Source organism: Torulaspora delbrueckii, chromosome 4 (genome assembly GCF_000243375.1).
Source record: "Torulaspora delbrueckii CBS 1146 chromosome 4, complete genome".
NCBI classification, from domain to species: Eukaryota; Fungi; Ascomycota; class Saccharomycetes; order Saccharomycetales; family Saccharomycetaceae; genus Torulaspora; species Torulaspora delbrueckii.
In genome coordinates, this window is record NC_016504.1 from 679,826 (window position 1) to 700,890 (window position 21,065).

General features: G+C 41.1%; 14 protein-coding genes and 1 non-coding gene across 15 annotated transcripts; 10 read left to right on the plus strand and 5 right to left on the minus strand.

The window, feature by feature from the left end:
- Nucleotides 1–232: 232 nt before the first annotated feature.
- Nucleotides 233–2,098, plus strand: TDEL0D03690 (uncharacterized protein; the record flags this gene model as incomplete). The annotated part of the gene is made up of 1 exon (XM_003681116.1): nt 233–2,098. The coding sequence occupies one exon, from the start codon at nt 233–235 to the stop codon at nt 2,096–2,098; it is 1,866 nt and encodes a 621-aa protein (XP_003681164.1).
- A 123-nt stretch (nt 2,099–2,221) lies between these two features.
- TDEL0D03700 (40S ribosomal protein uS17) lies at nt 2,222–2,844 on the minus strand (the record flags this gene model as incomplete). Its single annotated transcript, XM_003681117.1, has 2 exons — nt 2,222–2,644; nt 2,800–2,844. 2 exons carry the CDS (start codon nt 2,842–2,844, stop codon nt 2,222–2,224), a joined length of 468 nt encoding a protein of 155 aa, XP_003681165.1.
- A 457-nt stretch (nt 2,845–3,301) lies between these two features.
- On the minus strand, nt 3,302–3,826 carry FMP23 (Fmp23p; the record flags this gene model as incomplete). The annotated part of the gene is made up of 1 exon (XM_003681118.1): nt 3,302–3,826. The coding sequence occupies one exon, from the start codon at nt 3,824–3,826 to the stop codon at nt 3,302–3,304; it is 525 nt and encodes a 174-aa protein (XP_003681166.1).
- Nucleotides 3,827–4,007: 181 nt separating this feature from the next.
- On the plus strand, nt 4,008–5,015 carry ZTA1 (NADPH:quinone reductase; the record flags this gene model as incomplete). The annotated part of the gene is made up of 1 exon (XM_003681119.1): nt 4,008–5,015. One exon carries the CDS (start codon nt 4,008–4,010, stop codon nt 5,013–5,015), a length of 1,008 nt encoding a protein of 335 aa, XP_003681167.1.
- Nucleotides 5,016–5,215: 200 nt separating this feature from the next.
- On the plus strand, nt 5,216–7,018 carry GIP1 (protein phosphatase regulator GIP1; the record flags this gene model as incomplete). Its single annotated transcript, XM_003681120.1, has 1 exon — nt 5,216–7,018. One exon carries the CDS (start codon nt 5,216–5,218, stop codon nt 7,016–7,018), a length of 1,803 nt encoding a protein of 600 aa, XP_003681168.1.
- Nucleotides 7,019–7,124: 106 nt separating this feature from the next.
- SES1 (serine--tRNA ligase SES1) lies at nt 7,125–8,507 on the minus strand (the record flags this gene model as incomplete). The annotated part of the gene is made up of 1 exon (XM_003681121.1): nt 7,125–8,507. The coding sequence occupies one exon, from the start codon at nt 8,505–8,507 to the stop codon at nt 7,125–7,127; it is 1,383 nt and encodes a 460-aa protein (XP_003681169.1).
- Nucleotides 8,508–8,971: 464 nt separating this feature from the next.
- Nucleotides 8,972–9,045, plus strand: TDEL0Dtrna1V. The gene has a single exon. It is a non-coding gene; the product is annotated as a tRNA-Val (tRNA).
- A 133-nt stretch (nt 9,046–9,178) lies between these two features.
- Nucleotides 9,179–9,625, plus strand: ATG31 (Atg31p; the record flags this gene model as incomplete). The annotated part of the gene is made up of 1 exon (XM_003681122.1): nt 9,179–9,625. The coding sequence occupies one exon, from the start codon at nt 9,179–9,181 to the stop codon at nt 9,623–9,625; it is 447 nt and encodes a 148-aa protein (XP_003681170.1).
- Nucleotides 9,626–9,629: 4 nt separating this feature from the next.
- Nucleotides 9,630–10,826, minus strand: FAL1 (ATP-dependent RNA helicase FAL1; the record flags this gene model as incomplete). Its single annotated transcript, XM_003681123.1, has 1 exon — nt 9,630–10,826. One exon carries the CDS (start codon nt 10,824–10,826, stop codon nt 9,630–9,632), a length of 1,197 nt encoding a protein of 398 aa, XP_003681171.1.
- A 188-nt stretch (nt 10,827–11,014) lies between these two features.
- On the plus strand, nt 11,015–11,713 carry DAS2 (putative uridine kinase DAS2; the record flags this gene model as incomplete). Its single annotated transcript, XM_003681124.1, has 1 exon — nt 11,015–11,713. The coding sequence occupies one exon, from the start codon at nt 11,015–11,017 to the stop codon at nt 11,711–11,713; it is 699 nt and encodes a 232-aa protein (XP_003681172.1).
- Nucleotides 11,714–12,154: 441 nt separating this feature from the next.
- Nucleotides 12,155–13,858, plus strand: TCM62 (Tcm62p; the record flags this gene model as incomplete). Its single annotated transcript, XM_003681125.1, has 1 exon — nt 12,155–13,858. The coding sequence occupies one exon, from the start codon at nt 12,155–12,157 to the stop codon at nt 13,856–13,858; it is 1,704 nt and encodes a 567-aa protein (XP_003681173.1).
- Nucleotides 13,859–14,127: 269 nt separating this feature from the next.
- On the plus strand, nt 14,128–15,318 carry GCV1 (glycine decarboxylase subunit T; the record flags this gene model as incomplete). The annotated part of the gene is made up of 1 exon (XM_003681126.1): nt 14,128–15,318. One exon carries the CDS (start codon nt 14,128–14,130, stop codon nt 15,316–15,318), a length of 1,191 nt encoding a protein of 396 aa, XP_003681174.1.
- Nucleotides 15,319–15,577: 259 nt separating this feature from the next.
- QDR3 (Qdr3p) lies at nt 15,578–17,500 on the plus strand (the record flags this gene model as incomplete). The annotated part of the gene is made up of 1 exon (XM_003681127.1): nt 15,578–17,500. One exon carries the CDS (start codon nt 15,578–15,580, stop codon nt 17,498–17,500), a length of 1,923 nt encoding a protein of 640 aa, XP_003681175.1.
- A 165-nt stretch (nt 17,501–17,665) lies between these two features.
- TDEL0D03810 (lysophospholipid acyltransferase family protein) lies at nt 17,666–18,865 on the plus strand (the record flags this gene model as incomplete). Its single annotated transcript, XM_003681128.1, has 1 exon — nt 17,666–18,865. The coding sequence occupies one exon, from the start codon at nt 17,666–17,668 to the stop codon at nt 18,863–18,865; it is 1,200 nt and encodes a 399-aa protein (XP_003681176.1).
- A 37-nt stretch (nt 18,866–18,902) lies between these two features.
- Nucleotides 18,903–20,915, minus strand: FAT1 (long-chain fatty acid transporter FAT1; the record flags this gene model as incomplete). The annotated part of the gene is made up of 1 exon (XM_003681129.1): nt 18,903–20,915. The coding sequence occupies one exon, from the start codon at nt 20,913–20,915 to the stop codon at nt 18,903–18,905; it is 2,013 nt and encodes a 670-aa protein (XP_003681177.1).
- Between the last annotated feature and the right edge of the window lie 150 nt (nt 20,916–21,065).

The window sequence follows — 21,065 nt, forward strand, 5'->3', positions numbered from 1 at the left end:
AATTCAATTAATTCAGTCTTGGTGTCACCATTCACCATGCCGTGGATTGTTACCCGCACTCTGTGAAGATTTTTGGCCAAATTTTGACCAAAAGAGCCCAAACTTGACTACAAAACAAAGGAAAGGCCTCGATTTTATGAGGGTAATCAGAGGAGGCTAACTACCCTGACGAGACCTCTGAGGACTGTTTGATCATTTATTGTCCGTGTAAGTTACTGAAGAGTTGCTAGGTATGGCTGGAGAGCAGGAAAAAAGGTCTCGCGATCACTCACCATTTGTGGTGCATCATCAGGACGTTGGTAATGGGAATCATGAATCCGTAGAAGAGGCAGTTTTCAAGTATGTTGGTGTGGGATTGCAACATGATGATGATCATAAGGGGAAGAAATCTGGAGAGGTCCATGATGGTGGCAGCAAAGGTCCAGCTGACATGGAATGGTTGTTCAGACATGCGCAAGGTGTAGATGATGAAACCGGACAGGATAGTAGTTCGGCTCGAGAACGTCAATCAGTTGCTTTGGCAGCAGTTGCGGCTGCTTATGCGTCTGGTGGAGGTGGTTTAGGCAAGAGAGGGCTTGAGAAAGTGGATGATGATGATGAGAATATTGCCCGAGGTGCTTTAAAGAGAGCTAGAAAAGCCAAGGAGGAGAAAGCTAAATTACAGTTAGCTGTTGATCCTGAGTTGGCTACTTTAGATGACTCTGGCGTGTCTGAACACGATCAGTTGGTTCGTAAAGCTATTATTGATACGGATTCGATCGCTCAGCATCCCGATTTCCAGCAGTATCTGAACACAGAGGTCCATGGGCATAAGCTGAAGGGTTCGCAGAAGTTGAGAGACAAGTCTGATGACTCTGACGGCGAGGGGAAGGGACTCGAAGATGTCGACCCCTCGGTGGTAGCCGCAAGTGCCGCAAATCACGATGATGAGCTTGGTGATGTCACTAAGCAGTATTCTGAGCTGCAAAAGGAGTCTGCAATCGATGGGCCAGTGACTAAGTCGTTGCAAAAAAAGGATTACCGTGAAGTTTTGCCAAAGGTGATGTCCTCGTCTCAGATATCAGTTGATACAGATGTTTCACATTTGATTAGTTCAGCTGCTTCAAAGGCATCTGCGATTATCGGTACCACTACTCAGTCTAGTGGTAAATCCTTTGATAGTGCTGAGGAAGCTGCGTTGGAACAGTTTATTACGGAGTATCAAACGATTAAGAATTTGGATAGACAACAAATTTGTGAACGTATTTGGAGTAACGAACGTCGTAAGGATGATTTTTGGAGCAATATGTGCAAAGTTTTACCTTACAGGTCAAGATCGTCCATCTACAAACACGTTCGGCGTAAATACCACATCTTCGAACAACGTGGTAAATGGACACCTCAGGAAGATCAGGAGCTGGCAAGGTTGTGCGTTGAGAAGGAGGGACAATGGTCAGAAGTCGGGAAAGCGATGGGGAGAATGCCCGAAGATTGCAGAGATCGTTGGAGAAACTACGTCAAGTGTGGCTCCAGCAGAGCTTCTAACAAGTGGGCTCCCGATGAAGAAGAACTCCTGAAGAGAGTCATTGCAGAGATGTTGGAAGAAGCCGAAAGAAACTATTTGGCACGTAACTCTAATGAACTGGTCCACGATAGTGACGGTGAGAATGAGAGTGGCGAAGACAACAAGAGTGATGTTCTCCACGGTGGTAAGGATCGTAAACTTCAAAATAAACCTTCTTTCAAGGATGCCATTAATTGGACCATTGTTAGTGAACGTATGGGTGGAACCAGATCACGTATTCAATGTCGTTACAAATGGAACAAACTTGTTAAGAAGGAGGCCATAGCCAAGATTCAATCGATTGGAGAAGGCGATAAGCGGTGGATCCTAGAGAAATTAAGAGATTTAGGTTTCACCGAGGATTCTCAAGTGGATTGGGAAGAATTAGCCGCATTGAAACCAGGTGTAAAATGGACAGGTACTGAATTGAAACTCTGCTACGAGAGAATGAGAAGTGGTATCAGATATTACAAGCAAAAATCGATAAACGAAATCTCCAAAGAACTATTAGGTTTATTAGATGGTTCAATTCCACTAGATTCCAAAGGTAATTAAGTTCAAAGTCATATAATTTTGTATGATTAGTGTATAGTAGTAAATTGTATGATCAACAGGGCAAATTTTGTTTAAAATTTATATTCAAATACATTATACAAAATGATTATGAAATTAATTCACTTAGAATTTAGTGAATTGCTTCTTGGACTTGGAGTTGGAAGCAACCTTCAAGACGTTGAATCTAACAGTCTTGGAGATAGGTCTACATTGACCAACGGTAACAATGTCACCGACTTCAACACGGAAAGCTGGGGAAACGTGAACTGGAACGTTCTTGTGTCTCTTTTCGTATCTGTTGTACTTTGGAACGTAGTGCAAGTAGTCTCTTCTGATGACAATGGTACGGTGCATCTTGGTGGAGACAACGACACCAGTCAAGATCTTACCACGGATGGAAACCAAACCGGTGAAAGGACACTTCTTGTCAATGTAAGAACCTTCAATAGCGGTCTTTGGGGTCTTGAAACCCAAACCAGCGTTCTTATACCATCTCTTAGCTCTCTTGTTGGTCTTTAACTTTGGGTTGTTAAAGATGTGAGGTTGCTATTGAAATTGTTAGTAAATGAGTTCAATATCCAGGGATTTATAGACTTGGAGGTTGATTACAATCCATGTTTAAAGACACTTGGTGTGACAAATTTCATCCTCTATCCTCGTTATCTCATCCCATAAGTCATCTAATGATAAATTCTGCATACCTTTTGGAAAGCTCTTTCAGATTGAACGGTCAATTCAGTGGACATCTTTACTTTCTTGGTTTCCTCAAGTGATCAGACAATAAAGCACGATATACACTAAATGCCTATATCTAGATGATATTCTACCTCTATTACCTGAAAAGTTTGGAAAGTTACCGTGTATTCCGAGTAGACAAGACCAGTGAGTAGGCTTTGGAAGGAGGCTAGGCAGAGCGCCTGCCTAAGCCTAGGCTCACGGTTCCCCTCTAGCTAGAAGGAATGGGCCTACTGTCCCATGACGCTAGGAAGGGCCCTCTAGGCAGAGCACGTCTACGCTCAAAAGACGCATAACTTTTGAAATTTTTCAAATTTTTTCAAATTTTTCAAAAAATGTCTGAATGTTTGGTGGTTCACAGGTGTTGGTATTAGAACAGTCGCTTGAAATAAATCGAAAGTTACACTCCAAGGAATAATACTAATGAATGTATAATGAATGAATTATGTGTGTACGTCGTAATCATATCTAGTTATTCGTCTGCTGCATCTTGTCAAAAACTTGCTTGGCCTGCAGCAAGACATCGAAAATGAATGTATGACCACCGTTCAACAGTAGGGTCAGTTTCATGCCTCTTGCGAGATCTAAGAACCTCTCGATAATAATCTTGTCACTTAAAGTGCGACATTGTATGGATCTTATAGGTCCATCGTTAGCTGCTTGTTGAGTATCAGAGTGTTTTGGAATGATTTGCAATTCTATGTATTTTTCCAATTGGAAAAGTAGCTCTTCTGGTTCATCGTCGAAGTCAGCATACGTCTTCTTTAGTTGCTTGATAAGGATTTCATTCGAGAAAGTTTCTAGTTCATCATAGAACTTTTCAATATAATTGGAGTCCTCTGGTAATTGCCTATATTCATGTCTTGGGATTGAGGTGGCTGGTGACTTGACAGTTGGGAAATGAGAAGCCGGTGGAATGATGATTCTATTGGATACTGTCTTGGACAGATATAATCTAGTTGTTGTGAATCTCCGAAGACTTGGTCTTAGCATTATTGACCTTATTGCCCTCCTTGCTGACTAAGATGGTTTATTGATTTGTCAAAGTAGATCGGGTTCCCCTGGAAACACCTCCTTATTAAAAAATGCTCGAGAATATATAAGAGCCCCATTAATGAACTTAAAACCATCCAATTGCCCAGTTTGAGCTACTCAACATAACCCAAGATTTGTCATGACTGCTGATTCCATACCAAAGACCCAAAAAGTTGTGTTAATCGACGGTGTCGGTGACTATGACGTTATCAAATACCAAGATTCCGCCGTACCTTCAATTGGTGATAATGAACTGCTTATCAAGAACAAGTACGCGGGTATCAACTTCATCGAGGCTTATTTCAGAAAGGGTATTTACCCAGTTCAATTGCCCCAGATATTAGGTAGAGAAGCTACTGGTGTTGTTGTTGCTAAAGGTCAATCAGTCAAGAATTTTGATATTGGTGATAAAGTTGCCTATATGTCTTCCAGTACTTTTGCACAATATACCAAGTATTCTAGTTCTGGTCTGATCAGTAAATTGCCAAGTGAGACTACGGATGACCAGTTGAAAGTATATGCAGCAGCACTGATTCAAGGTTTGACTGCTCTAACTTTCTTGGACGAAGCATATAAGGTCAAAGAGGGAGATTATATCTTGCTATATGCAGCCGCAGGTGGTGTTGGTCTGCTAATGGATCAATTGTTGAAGGAAAGAGGAGCACATGCTATAGCTGTAGTCTCTACAGAAGAAAAGGAAGAATTGGCTAAAAAATTTGGAGCTGAATACGTCATTAATTCTTCAAAAGAAGATATTCTGAAAAGGGCACTAGAAATCACAAACGATAAAGGTGTTGATGCTGTCTTTGATTCAGTTGGGAAGGACACATTCGACATAAGTTTAAATGCTTTGAAGTTAAAGGGATCATTCGTTTCTTTCGGTAATGCATCAGGCCCAGTTCCACCATTCGCGCTCAGCCGTTTGTCTTCCAAGAATATTAGATTGATGAGACCCACTCTATTTGGGTATCTGGCTGAACCAGAAGACTGGGATCACTACTCTAAAAAACTCTTTGAATTAATTGATTCTGGAAAACTCAAGATCGCAATCACCAAGACATACCCACTCAGTGAATACAAGATAGCTACACAGGAATTGGAAAGCAGGAAAACTACGGGCAAATTAGTTCTTGAAATTCCTCAATGAGACTAATATTTTGATTTGTTTTGTGTCGTTGCCGGATCGATCTTATCTGGCGCGTAATCATGCGTCAGTGCCACTAAATACTGTCACAAATAAAATATTAAAATAACAAAAATAATTAATAAAAATGAATCGGTCATCGAGAAGTAGAACAAACTAGCGATCAAACGAAGCATTAATTTAGCTTAATTTTCTACTTAATCATGACCACCGTTGTACTTCAAAAAGAGACTCTACATGAAACCTCAATAGCCAACGCTGAGGGATCAGGAAGGAGACTGACATGGAGAAAATGGTTTCATACAGCACGCAAAGATAAAATTGAAGATGATTTCCAGGAGGACGAATGTATCTCTCTTGAAGAGGCTGAGAGTCTGGTTTTTGTGCCATCTTTTCATCTGAATTCTAGTTACACCCTCCCAGAGACGTCGCCAGAGATACAGGTGCGTACCCATCGTAATAGGCAAAAGATCAGAGAACTAAAGAAACAACTTACATTAAAGTTGCACCGTCTAAAACATAAATATGACAAAGTTGAAAGTCAGCGGTTTGAAAAACCTGCCAAGAAAACAATTGATCGCCATATTACAGAAGAGCCGATTTCCGTTAAAGATCTTTTCAACAATACTGAGGAGTACCACTCAGTCGACGTGATAGAGGAGACTAAAATCAAAAAACAGGAGGATCTTCAAAAGTCTGAGCTTCCAAAAGATAATGCTAATAATGATGAAGTTAATGAAACATTCAACGAAGTTGAAGCAACTTCTGCCACCAGTTGTAGGATGAAGAGACCTTTCAATAATGAACTTTCGGCAAACAGCTCATTCAAGAGGTCGTGTTCTACAAAAGATCTCAGCTCTGCTTCATCAGTCGAAAGCTTGAGAAACGATTACAACGGAGATGAGGATGAACAGAATTCCATTCAAAATACGCCTCCAGATTATCTGACAAAATCTCCAACTTTAATAGATGATACTGCTACACTGGGTGAACAGGACAGTATTAGAGCTCCTCCATGCCCCAAGTCACGCACAGAGTCCGATGATGATGGATCTTTGAATATGAAGTCCGCTCATGCAGATGTCAGTTCCGATGACAGTTCACTTCCCGATGACATCTCAACTACAATGGATGACACGGTTTCTGAGGCCTTATCCTGTGCTGCATCGGTAACTTGTGAGAAAGTCTATACAATTCCTACTTTCAGAAAAAGGAAGGACTCTTTGAACGTTGCAAATATTGTCAAGAGCTTCAGAGACGGTACGTTGAATGAGGAACAGCTGATTGAGTTTGTTGATAAGGGAAAGAAACGCAACGAAGACTTGACATTCAAAAATAAAGAGTTTTATGATGATCCCGCAAGTAAGGCGCCAACTGATACGCTGACTGACAAAGTGGATAAGGACAAATGTTTGAAGGATAGCAAAATAAACGTTAAGAACTCCGTTCGCTTCACAGGAAAGAAGGGAGAAGGGGCGGTAAAATTTGATAGGTTCTCCTGCCTAATTGTTTACAAACCATCTACTAAATCTAGCTCGCTAGTCAATGATGGAGTCATGAGCCTGCGTGATTGTGATCATCCTCAAGGTTCAATTAGAAGATTACCAAGTCAAACTAGATCAGTCCGACAAAAGCCGGAAGGCTGTGAAGCTAAATCTATTCTTAAGATAAAGGCAAACACGAGGGAAAAAGAAGAGATTAGACGAGCAATCCGTTGCGATGAAGTAGATATTGAATCGTTTATGAATCTGTTCGAGCATTTTGAGAACAAGAAACAGATGGAGGAGATAAAATTGGGGGAAGTCAGGGAGGATCAACTAAACCATTATTACTCTGAACAATTCTTCCCAGAAATATTGGAAGATGTAACGGTTACCACTGCACATAATAGTGAATTTTCAAGGAGCAGGAAAGCCACAGAACTTAACATTGGTAGAAATTTAGGCGCTATCAAATGTGGTTTAGTGCACTATGTTTGTCCGACCTGCGATACGAAGATATTATAAAAATGAGCAAGGTATCGATAAATCATTAATTTTGTGTTAATATTTATAGATCAGGAAGAATTATGAACTATTGTAAAACTTGCTAACATCTATGGGTGAAGATTAATTATTTCTTCTTTTCCTTGCTTGAAGTTGAGTTCTTTGGTAGTTCCTTGGTGAATGGCAAAAACTCTGGTTCACCTGGAATGTACTTTCTCAAGACTTCTGGGACGATCAGACCTTCATCAGTTTGGTAGTTTTCCAAAACACAACACAAGGCTCTCTGAGTAGCGGCCAAAGTAGAGTTCAAACAGTGCACATATTTCTTTTCTCTGTCACCCATCTTCTTGATACCACATCTGATTTCAAGGTTTCTTGATTGATAATCAGTACAGTTAGAGCAGGAAACAAGTTCTTTGTATTCCTTTTGGTATGGGAACCAAGCTTCCAAATCGTATTTCTTAGCGGCGGCATTGTTTAGTTCCCCGGAGACAATACCCACCACACGGTAAGGCAATTTCAAACTTTGATAAAACTCTTCAGAATTGTTGATCATGTTTTCGAATTCTTCCCAAGATTTCTCTGGTTCAGTTAGTACAAACTGTTCGATTTTTTCGAACGCATGAACTCTGAAAACACCCCAAGCATCCTTACCGTGAGAACCGGCTTCTCTACGGAAACAGGAAGAGTAACCAGCGTAACGGATTGGCAATTGTTCCTGAGGTTTTTCAAACCATTCGTTACTGTGGTAAGCGGAGATTGGCTGTTCAGAGGTGGCGATCAAGTATTTTTCATCTTCACCATCGATGACCTTGTATAATTCTTCATCGAATTGTGATAATTGAGCGGTCTTGGCCATAACTTCTTTGTTCATCATAACTGGAGCTTGTAAAGGAATGTAACCCTTAGAGGCCAAGAATGACAAACCGTAGTTGATTAAAGCCTGGTTCAAGAAGACACCGTAGTTTCTAAAGAAGTAACCTCTGTGGCCAGAAATCTTGACACCACGTTCTGGGTCGTATCCATCAAGTCTTAGCAGTACTTCGTGGTGTGATAATCTGGCGGGTTGGCCACTGGCACTACCTTGTTCTCCAACGGTTTCCAAGCCTTCTGGTTTCCAAGTACGCACTAACTCGTTGTTTTCCTCGTCATTGGAGACCACAACAGATGGATGAACGATGTTACCAATTTGGAAAACCTTGCTTCTCAAATCTTTATCCTCGGCTTGTTCTCTTTCGGTCAAGTTCTTCTTCTCTTGGGTCAACTTTTCCTTTTCAGCCAATAACTCAGATGCATCTTCCTTACTCTTGAATTTAAGACCAATTTCTTTTTGCAATTTGTTAAGTTTCTTGTTCAATTCATCAAGATCGAATCTAGTCTTAACCCATTCTTTGTAATCGCTGATAATCTCGTCAACAAGTTCAACGCTAGCTCCTCTGGCTTTTTGTGACTTTCTGATAAGTTCTGGGTTACCACCCTTATCTTCAATAAATTGATTGATGTCTAACATTCTAACGAATAGTGGATAATTCTGGAGGAATTAAAGGTCTCAGATGTGACTAAATCGTGATAAATTAGTGTGTCAGATTTTAAAATTTTTCAAACTTACAAGTACTTGATAAAATTCAAGATCGGTTGTTACACGTGATAGCTGTTAGGCTGGCGGAATTGTTGTATAACCAGCCATATGAGCATTAGTATGGTATTTAGTAGCCTTTACATCTTCTCTTCACCTAGTACGCTCACACTTTTTTTTTTGGGAACTAAATCTCCGACTCTAGTAAGAAGCTCTTTTACTTCAATCAAACGAAAACGTATCATAACCAATAGCTATACTACTTATGACATCTATTTGAGCAAATCATTAGGAGAAAAAAAGCCAGACGGCGATATCAAATGGTTAATCAGTTTTATTGATCTAACTTCTATACGATAGGGTGGCCTAACTTTTTCTATATAATATAACTTGTCACAGGTCCAATGGTCCAGTGGTTCACGACGTCGCCTTTACACGGCGAAGATCCCGAGTTCGAACCTCGGTTGGATCATATTCAAGTTTATTTTTTTTTCAGTGACGAGTACGATGAAGATGAACAGCATCTTGATACTCATCAGGGGTTTCATCGCTCAATAGGTCCTCTATTTTTGGTTCATATATTTAATCTGAATTAGCCAAAAATCATGCAACCATTGACTTTGACGCTGTACGATAAAAATGTCCGTCATATGCTGAATGATGGTAACCAGTCAAGCAGTTATCGAACTCCGGATGGAGAGTCTAATGCTATATTTCCTACAAATTTCCATTATATCTTCGAAGATGATGAAGACGATCAAGAAGAGCTCGATACTGATGAATCTATTGAAAATATAGTAATCCTTCACCTCGAAGAAAATGGTGCTTTAGTCCATGCAGAACTTATAAGTGATCATCTGGAATTGTTGTCCTATAACAAAACAATTTCAAGTTCCGGCAATGACGATAATCAAAACCAGGATTTCGAACTGGAAATAGTTTCTCAATTCAGTGATCTTTCCCCTCTAGTACATGATCTGCCGTTAGCCGAACTGATAAGGTTATACACCATACAAAATGAACAACTACAAATCATCTCTGATTCCATGTAAGGCGTCATATGTCGGCTAAATTAGCAGGCATAGCTTTGATTTTGATCGAATAGAATTTCTCTATCTCCTTTAGCTTGGAAACATCATCTCGGGTCACAAAGTTGATAGCAACACCTTTTCTTCCGAATCTACCACTTCTACCAATTCTATGGATATAGTTTTCAAGAATTTCTGGTATGTCATAATTTATGACTAGTGAAATCTGCTGAACGTCGATTCCTCGTGCCCACACATCTGTCGATATCAGTACCCGTGAGTGTCCCGTCCTGAAATCATTCATGACTCTATCTCTGTCCTCCTGCTTCATATCGCCATGCATAGAGGAGACAGCAAAGTTTGATTGAGACATTTTCTGAGCAAGCCAGTCCACTTTCTTCTTAGTGTTACAGAAAATGACACATTGAGTGATGGTTAAAGAGTCATACAAATCGCACAAAGTGTCAAATTTCCAGTCTTCCTTGTCCACATTCACCATGTACTGTTTAATGCCTTCTAAGGAAATTTCATCCTTTTTCACTAGGATCTTTACTGGGTCTGACATGAATTTCTTTGTGATCTCCAAGATATCTTTGTTCATTGTAGCGCTAACAACTACTACCTGGCACGCTGGAGGAAGCTTGGTGAATATATCATAAATCTGGTTCTTAAAACCCAGCCTTTCACTGAGTAATTCATCAGCTTCATCTAATATCAGCATTTGGACACTTCTCGTCTTCAAAATCTGCCTCTTAATCATATCTAAAACTCTTCCCGGTGTCCCACTAACAATGTGGCAGCCACTTCCCTGGATCTTTTTGATATCGTCTTTCAAAGTTTTTCCTCCTGTGATGGCATATGTTTTGACGTTCATGTAATCCCCTAAATTAGAAACCACTTGGCTGATTTGAGTAGCCAGTTCTCTCGTTGGTGACAGTACCAATGCTTGTAAGTCCTTGCGTTTCAATTCGATAGCTTGTAGTATGCCGATTGTAAACGTGGCAGTCTTACCTGTACCCGACTGAGCCTGAGCAATAACATCTTTGCCCGATATAATTTGTGTGATTGCTCGCGATTGAATGGCAGATGGAGCTTCAAACCCATATGAATAGATACCTCGTAGAAGGTCATCTTTCAACTTCATCGCTTCAAAAGTTGGCGCAATTGGTAGCTTTCTGGAGGTTCTGAACTTTAGCTTCGAGTCCTCATCCTTGTTGAACGACATAATGGCCTTACTAGATATCTGAAAGCTGTCTTGACGTTCTTATTTTATCATTTGTTGGTAGCTCATCGCATCTTTTGAATTTTTTTTAAACTTCGCTGTAAAAGACGCGTAGAAACATCATATCAATATCAAGAGATGAGTTTGAGCTTATCATCGATACAGCTGGCGTGAAACCAACATAGGTCGGCATGACGGGCCAGATCCAGTTGGTTATTATTTCTATAGGTGGCGGACATGCTACAGGAGTGATGGAGGCTGGTACGCAGATCAAGCAATCCCTAGTAAAGATCTTCCCACATACAAATATCAGAATAATCGATCTTGATGCGTTGAGCGATCGAAAGCCCAAGTATTACAGTCATAAGGACTATGATTTTGACGCAGTTCACCGCCAGCTGACTGAAGGCGGGCATTTTACTAAGACTGTCGCTATTAAGAACGCAAATGATGCGAACTCAAGCGATCCCATTGAATTGGTCTTGCTATGTGGTTGTTACGCATTGTTTGATGAAAGAATCAATAACTTGGCTCAACTGAAGGTGTTTTTGGATAGTGATGGGGATAAGAGGCTCATAAATCTGATAAACTTGAGAAAGATCGCTACGGGAGAGGAATTGTCAGAGCTATTGACTGAATACATGGACCATTTGAGAGTTGAAATGCATAAATTTATTGGTCCTACGAGGGCCAACGCTGACCTGATCATACCATGTACGAATGATAACACAGGCTGTGCGATTATTACAGATGGTATCGTCAGAGTGGTTCAAGATATTAGAGGAAGCGGGCACCACACACATTCATTTGCAAAGCAGTCCCCTCTGCTGCTAGACTTTGAAGCAGAGAGAATGAATGTAGAGAAGGAGAGGTATTATGATTTAGCGTAAGACTTTGTATTCACACAATATACTTGGAAATAATTAGTCGAAGTGGTTCTAAGACCAGCAAAACTTAAATTCCCATTATCAATCGATTAAAGAAATCAAACCTTGGACTACGTTTGTATCCATGTTATACTACCTTGGTAATTGAACGTGTTACTTTGTATACCTTACGGTTACATACCAGGTCCTTGATTGAATATTATCATGGAATTTTGAAAGGTATTTCCCCTTCAAAGCTTTCTTCTTAGGTGTTCTTGAGGGACCGGTAAACGTAAATCTATTATAGCGAGAACCAGTCATCCTGCTAACCTGGTAATACGAATACAGGAGCATTCATTTTGTTCTGTTCTACTTTAATGATTCAAAGGCTTTTTCACTGCTTGACTTAAAAAGTAGTTCATTGAAAATTGAACCTTAGGCGATAAATTAGTAAGTAAAGTAACAATGCTTCGGAAGGCAGTTGGTCGTGGCGGAAGTATTCGCTCAATCAAGACTTTACACACGCCTGTCTTCAAAACCAATGATTTAGCCACTAAGCAGGCTCTATTGGATGATATAAAGTTACTAGACAAGATAGTGAACTCCACATCTCACAATAAATCGCTACTATCCACCGGTAAATACAGAACCAAGCCTCAGATTATTACATCACAAGACACTGTTAAATTGCAAAATGTTGTGAGAGAGTTTTTAGATAGGATTCAAATGGAGCAAAGCATGGCGGATCCCAAGCAGGTCGATCTTAAGCAAAAGCTGAGCAAGATTGGTTTGCAATTGTTTGTTGATTGTCATGATAGGAACATTATTCCAATGAGTACAACCTTGTCCCACATTCTGATGCAACAGTACAATCAGTCGCCGACTAGAGAGACTTTAAATGGGATACAGCAGAGTCTAAGTAAGGTGCGAAAGTTTCTTGAAGAAAACAAAGTGATAATCAAGAGCAAGGATGATATAGATGCACTTGTCAATGAGGTATACAGCTCACGTTTGGAACTTGACATTATCAAACGTGTTCTGGAGGCCGTCGACTACAAACTTCATTCTCCAGACACAGTTAGGGTAGTCAAGAGCTCGAGGACTACAGATGACCTAGAAATATCCAAAGGTTGGAGGTTCCCAGCAGGAATTATGGATACCAATGAGGCGTATTTGAGAAGTTTGCGATTACCAGAGAAGAAATTGGTTTCTATTGAGAAAGAGATGCTAGTTTTAGTGTACGATGGGACGTTGAAAGATGCTGATAAGATTTTGCCCACCCTCAACTATGCAGCCAAAATCCAGAAGTCTTTATTACTAGTTGTTACTGGTGATTGTATAGGTGATGCCCTCACATGCATCACCATAAATAACAACAAGAACATGCGCCAAGCGAACGATAGTCGTGCAATCATCATGAAATATAATACAAAGGCCAACGGAGACCTCGCATTACAGGAAAATTACGATTTCATCAACTTTTTGCGTCTTCCTAAAGGTTTTGCCAGCGTCTATTCTCCCGAATTCAGCCCTTGCGTCCCCAGTAAGTTTTGTGAGGACCAATTCTACGGTAAATTAGCCTCTTTGAAAGCTACTACGGGTGAAGCTTTCCTGTACAACTCTACAGACTGGAGTGATAATGACTCGCATAATCAGTTTTTACAGATGACCGTTACGGTTAAAGTTGGAGGCCACAGTGAGCTCGAAATTGACCAAAGAAGAACCTCACTCGATAACCTAATCAATAACGTGTTGTGCCATGGGCTGTCTAGCGGTTTTATCCCTAGCTATGGGATTGCTTTGGCGAAAGCTGTGCTCCCCGTTAGCACTCTCATCAAGCCTAATACTCCTCTTGAAACCAAATTGGGAATTGAAGCTGTCACAATGGCTTTGACCGCTCCCATGGCAACAGCATTAGAAAATATGTACAGTTACAACAAGTTTCAAGTGGCAGGACTTGTAGCAGACGCTATTCAAGGTCCGGACTTCACTAAAGCTTCGCTCGAGCCGAACTCAAAAGAACAAGATCTACTAGAGCGTGGTATTTTGGAGCCTTGGAACAAGATAGATCAGTGTCTTGCAAATGTGGCGACATTCATCAGATTGCTAAGCAGTTGCAATACAGTGGTCGCGCAAGTGAACGAAAAGCCAAAGAGAGCCAATACGTGACACTTTAAAGACTTGTAAATAGAAAGATGAACAATCAAGTACTTGTAACTAAGAAATGGTATACTGGCCGATAGCTCGGCGGTTAAAATTTCCTAATTTGGTGGTGAAAAATCGGCTGACTTCTGCCGGACCTTTTTCTGACTCCGATGGGCCTGAGATAGCATATAAGGCTGATAGTTCAGGCATCGTTACCGTCAAATTACAAATAATTGCTGGTTTCGAGGGTCTTGAGTAGCACTTTCCATCTCGCAGGTTAAAATAGGTCTATTATGCTATCGAGGGTGATCCAGAGAAGGTTCAATTCGAGCCAGACAGCCTCCAACTTAAAAAAGACAGCTCTTTATGACCTTCATGTTGCATTAGGTGGTACTATGGTGCCATTTGCTGGCTACTCTATGCCCGTGTTATATCAGGGACAGACACATATTGAGTCTCATAATTGGACTAGAACAAATGCTGGATTATTCGATGTCTCTCATATGTTGCAGAGTAGATTGACTGGTGCAGGGGCAACAGAATTTTTGCACAAGGTTACTCCAACCGATTTCCAGGCACTAGAACAGGGAAATGGCACTTTATCTGTTTTGCTAAACGAACATGGTGGTATTGTGGATGATACTCTAATAACAAAGCAGAGAGAAAACGATTTTTATGTGGTCACCAATGCCGGTTGTATCGAAAGAGATTCAGAGTTCATTCGCAGTGAGATTAAAAATTTTACTGGAGATTGTCAATGGGATGTGGTTCAGGGTCGTTCTCTGTTGGCGTTACAGGGTCCAAAGGCCCACGAAGTGTTTGAGCCTTTGCTGCGCGAAGGTCAGACTGTCAAAGACTTGTTCTTTGGTCAAAGACGTTCATATGAGTTGTTCAATGGTATTCCTGTGGATGTGGCCAGATCTGGGTACACCGGTGAGGACGGGTTCGAGATCAGTTTACCCAACGACAAAGCTGTCGAATTTGCTCAACTGCTACTCGACAATCAGCATACAAAGCCCATTGGACTTGCCGCAAGAGACAGTTTGAGACTGGAGGCAGGTATGTGTCTCTACGGTCATGAGCTAAATGAGGATACTACCCCTGTAGAGGCTGCATTGAGATGGGTTATCTCCAAGAGCAGAAGAGCCGGTGAAGGAACCAAATTCAATGGCTACGAAAAGATCATGGACCAGATCAATTCCAATTCTTACTCAGATGTAAGGATTGGATTTAAATACCTAAAGAAAGGACCAGCCGCAAGAACTGATGCCAAGATCTTTTTGCCCGACAACAAGACCCAAGTCGGTGTGGTCACTTCGGGAAGCGCCTCTCCATCTCTAGGCAACATCAATATTGGGCAAGGCTACGTCTCAAAGGCAAACCGCAAGACTGGTACTCAATTATCCGTCCAGGTGAGAAACAAGTTTTTCCCCATCGAATTGGCCAAGTTGCCGCTCGTGCCAACTCATTATTATAAACCTTGATAAGAAAATATATGTAAACAATCATCAGCTATTGTCCATTATCGGGATCTCAGACCGAATCTCGCCGATCACATTCCTCTCGATTTAAGCTGGAATTTTCACTTCCCGCTCTGAGTCAGAGATAACTTACCTTAGCTGATAAGGGTCATTTTGAAAAATTATGTCAAGAAAGCTTCGATGGCCTTTATAAGAAGCCACGCAGTATCGAAGGCTAATTTATGACTTGAAAGAACAGTAACCAGGAGGTGAACTCGATAAGATGACCACTGAGAGCTTACACAGTGAGTCTACGAGAGCAACCGAAACTCATAGCACCGCTCACACCGAACCACAACCTTACACAGGTTATGAGAAATCCACAGGTGTACAAGTGGACAATGTACCAGATACCGAAACTACTGGGATACACATTTTGAAGGATGAACGATACGTTGTACCGAGGAAAGAGCGTCGGGGTCTGTTGGCTCATTTGTCAATAATACCGGAGTTTAAGGATCCTCGAGATTATCCGGCATCGATCAAAAAGCTCATAGTTCTCATAATTGCATTTTCTTCCCTAATGGGTCCCATGGCTACATCCATTGTCTTTCCAGCCATCAATCCGATTACAGAGTCTCTGGATACAACGACTTTCATGGTTAATATCTCGGTTGGTGTGTATTCCCTGAGCCTGGGAATCTTCCCACTATGGTGGTCATCATTTTCGGAAATGCATGGTAGGAGATCAGTTTATGTGGTCTCCTTTATAATGTTATTCGGATTTTGCATAGGAGCCGCATTGTCTCCAAATATCAGCTCGTTCATCATTTTAAGAGTTTTATGTGGAGCAGCATCTGCTTCAGTTCAATCTGTTGGTGCAGGAACCGTCTCTGATCTATATATTCCGGAGGACAGAGGTAGGAATTTGGGTATTTATTACATGGGTCCTTTAATGGCACCTTTAATTGCACCTATCATTGCAAGTGGTCTTGTAACACGTTGGTCCTGGCGGTCAACACAATGGTTTATGGTTATACTCGCTGGCTTTGACGTGCTTTTATTAGTGTTCTTCCTTCCTGAAACCTTGAGGAAACAAGATAGTAAGGCAGCCATCGCGGCAATATTACTAGAGAGAAGGAATCATAATGCAAATAAGAACCCTGGCATAGAAGCAACTGTTGATTTGGTAGCAGATCATAGTAACGATAATGAGAGTAAAGAAAGCTCTAATGATGGTGATGGTGAAGAGGATCTCAGACGGATGTTGACGGATGCCAGCAGTCGTCATAATTACCCCACAGCCGATCATAACATTGATGTTGGAGCACCTCAAATATCACGTATCCAATCACAAGATCCCAGGTGGGAATCAAGGATGCGAGATTATGATCTGGCGAGGATGAGAACCAACTTGGAAAACGAATTAGCCAAGACTGAAACTCAGAAATCTCGTCTGACAGATTCGGTGGGAAGATCTAAAAAGCGAATAATTATGAATCAGTGTTACATTCATTTTATAAGGCCCATGAAATCGGTGTACTTCTTAAAATACCCGCCAGTGCTGATGGCTATCATCTTCTCTGCCATATCTTTCTCTGTGCTTTACTTCGTTAATATGACCATTGAGTATGATTACTCCAGATCGCCATATAACTTTAAGCCACTGTTTGTCGGTCTACTCTACATCCCAAATTCTGTCACATACATTATCGCGGCCATCTATGGCGGTAAATGGGTAGACTCTTTGCTGAAGAGGTATAAAGTCAAGTATGGAATTCTTGCACCTGAAGCCCGTATATCCTGGAACTTGGTCACTGCAGTGGCTATATTCCCTGTTTCACTACTCATCTTTGGTTGGTGCCTCGACAAAAAATGTCATTGGGTAACGCCTCTGATTGGGACGGCCTTATTCGGATTCGCATCGATGATGACAATTGGTGCTACGGTATCATATCTCGTAGACTCACTGCCAGGACGAGGCGCAACGGGTGTGGCTTTAAACAACCTCGTCAGGCAAATTCTTGCGGCTGTTGCTGTCTTTGTCACAGAACCGATGCTGAAGGGCATGGGCACTGGTTGGGCATTCACGATGCTGGCGTTTATCATTATTGGCTCAAGCTCGGTACTCCTAATCCTCAAGAGGTATGGCGATCACTGGAGAGAAAACTACGATTTACAAAAACTATACGACCAAGTCGAATAAACATCCTCGGTAATTAATCTTATAATAATTTGTATGATTTTTTATGAGATCCATCTCGATAACTTCACAGATCGAACTTATTTTCGGGTCCCCCCAATCTTGAAAGATGACTCAAAAGACATATACAACTCTAGTCGAAGGTTACTGGCTGCCCGAACAGATACTATGAGCGTTAAGCAAGGATTCATTAGAGCTAGAAAGCTCGTGGTAGCAGTTTTGTCAATCATCATGATGATTTTCGGAAGCACCTCTCTAGTTGCATCGCAGGCTGTATTTCAACTCTGCTACCCAAAAGGTTCTCCGCAGCTACAGCAGAAATACAACTATACTAAGAAGGCTTTCATCTCTTTGTTGATCTCTATTCTCAATTTTGTATCCCCATCTGCAATTCGGATCTCAACCGATAATGCAACCATAGCCAAGGGCACCTTTTACAAATCCAATGGTAAACTTATGTCCCATTTGAAACATCGTTCAATAATTATTGCCAATCACCAGATTTACACTGATTGGGTATTCCTGTGGTGGCTGCTTTCGACAAGCAATTTGGCTAGTAATATATTTATCATACTGAAGAAATCGTTGGAGTCAATCCCCATTTTAGGCTATGGTATGCGTAATTTTAGATTTATATTCATAAGCAGAAGGTGGGTTCAAGATAAGATTACGTTACAGAACAGCCTGGGTACGATCGATGCGAATTCCAGAGGGGTGGGTCCATTATCTGGTAATCAACCGCTAAGAGTTGAAGAGGACGGCGAAATGTTTTGGAACACTAATAAGGTTGACGAATCGAAATCCTGGCCTTATAGTTTATTGTTGTTCCCAGAAGGTACTAATTTGAGTCCTACGACCAGGCGAAGAAGTGCCAGCTTTGCTGAAAAGGTTGGTCAGCAAGCATTTAGGCATGTTCTGTTGCCTCACGCTACTGGTCTTAGAACGTCTCTTAAATTACTGGGCCCAAGCGTGGAAGTAGTCTATGATATTACTATTGGTTATTCGGGAGTCGGAAGAGATACCTATGGTGAGATGATCTATAGGTTACCAAACATTTTCCTGAGAGGTGAGACCCCAAAGCTTGTGGATATGCATATTAGAGCCTTTAACGTGGCAGAGATCCCTGTGGATGATGAAGAAGAGTTCAATCAATGGCTCTACAAAGTGTGGAAGGAAAAAGATGACCTAATGGAAACTTATTACACAAAAGGATCCTTTGACCTTGACCCTGAGCTGGACCAAACGGTTGTCGGTAAATTTAACGTGGATCTCAAACCTTGCATAGTAACCTCTATCGTACCCACCGCATTTGTTCTATCGTTGCTTTTGGTTACATACCTGATGTATCTGCTTTACAGCAAGTTGTAGATGTTGATTTTATGTCTTGGTGGCAATCTATATAAATCTATAACTTGACGTTTTGCGTCTTGATAGCTTCCCAGTCTTTTTCAGTGAGAACCTTGTATTCACTGTAATCTTTGAGCCAGTAGATCGTTTCATCCCCGCCAGGGCCATGAGGAAGCACTTGATTCTTGTACGTTTTTTTTGAAATCTTATTCGTATCTGTCATTTCAATTTCGTCGACTAATTTGATGAAAATTGGAAGAGCATATTTGGGAAGTTCCTTATTGAGATCGGCCAGCAAATCTTCCAAAAGATTAAGTTTCCTTTCATCAGACAAGCTGTTATCCACTGTCTTTATCACGGCGAAACCTGCTCTTCCTTCATATCCTGGTATTTTAACACCCACTACAACTGTTTGAGCAAAATCTGTATCGTTACTCGACATGATTTCATCCTCCACTTCACTTGTCGATACATTCTCTGATTTCCACCTGAAGGTATCACCAAGCCTGTCCAAGAAGTAAAGCAATCCGTTTTCGTCCTCCCTGAACAGATCGCCACATCTGTAATAAGCGTCGCCCTTCTTGAAAACATTGCGCAGAACCTTCGATTCGGTCTCCTTTTTATTACCCAGGTAACCTTGGAAAGAAGTCTCTGGTTTCTTTGGGAAAAGAATTTTCATTAACAGTTCACCTGGTTCACCAACAGCAGGCCTCTCACATAAGCCTTTAGCGTTCCTGTAAACTACAGAGTCATCTTCGGGATCCATACGCACCAGGACCTGTTGAAAGGAAAGGAACCAATTGATGACAGAGCCATAAGACTTACAGGCACCTACACCAAAGTCACCCTTTTGGAGACATGTTGTCGCAAAAGGTGCTTCTGTGGCAGCATAAAACTCTCCGATACTCTCGATGTTGAATCTCTTTCTAAATCTTTGCCAAATATCGGGTCTCAAACCATTACCATAGGCCACCTTCACCGAATGCATATGATCGTATTTGGAAGGAGGAGCATGAAGTAAGTACCGACATATTTCACCAACGTATTGAACATGAGTAGCATTTGTTAAGTAGGCCTGTTTCCAGAAATTCGTAGCTGAAAACTTGTTTGCCATTGCGAGACAACCACCTTGCGATATGATGGCACATAGACCTAACATTGCTGCAGTAGAGTGAAATAAGGGCATAGCTGTAAAGGCAACACTGCGCTTATCCATATGGAATACATGGCTGAAAAGATTACATGCAAATACGGCTTTCCTCCATGACATGATGGCTGATTTCGGTAAACCCGTAGTTCCTGAAGTGAATATGAACATTGCTGGCTTGTAGTCTGTGAGACCTTTTGGTGATCTCACTTCATCAAGCTGTAGAAATTCCGGACTACTAGGGTTGGTTAACACTCGCATTAGATCAGCTTCGTGGATGTAATTTAGCTGCGTATCTGGTAACGTTTCCCGGATCAAATCTTCTGATTCTAACATCGGTTTGCTAGCTTGAGGATCAATAAACACTTTGGAGACACTGGCAGTCTTCAAAGAGTGCACCAATGGCTTACCCATGATGTTGTAGTTTAACAGAGCTGGAATGGCACCAATATTCCAAATAGCAAATAATAAAAATAAGAATAGCGGTTTATTAGTGGAGTCTAAACCAATATGCTCTCCGGCCTCAACGCCATATTGGTAGTGCATAACATGAGAAAGTCTTAACACGATATCGTAAAATTCCTGATAGGTATATTTTTCCACCTCATACTCGCCTTTGACAGTTGAGGGTCTTGGATAGCAGATAGCTGTACGTTCGGCATTCTTTCTGACTTGTCTGCTGAATGTATACCAATATTGGAATCTGTTACGACGCACTGATATAATGTAGCGCACCAGAGCTTTAAGAAAGAAGGGAATGATGTAAAAATCCTCTCGTATCCTATACTTTCGGTCCAGAATATCAAGCGGTTTCTTGAATATAAATGCCAGGCCTAACAACAATATTGACAGCACTAGTTTGACGATTCTATAACATAAAGTCAGGACCCTTTTTATAAGGTGCAGTATCACGTTATCCGCCATAGAAAGTAAAGTAATTTGTTGCTCAATGCCTAGGCTCTGGCTTAGCAATTTACCGGTAGTGATGAAGCTATCCTTTATAGATTTATGTGTAAACTTTCGTTTAATACTCTGTGAAAATAACGCATCGTCTTAATGTTGAAATTATTCAAG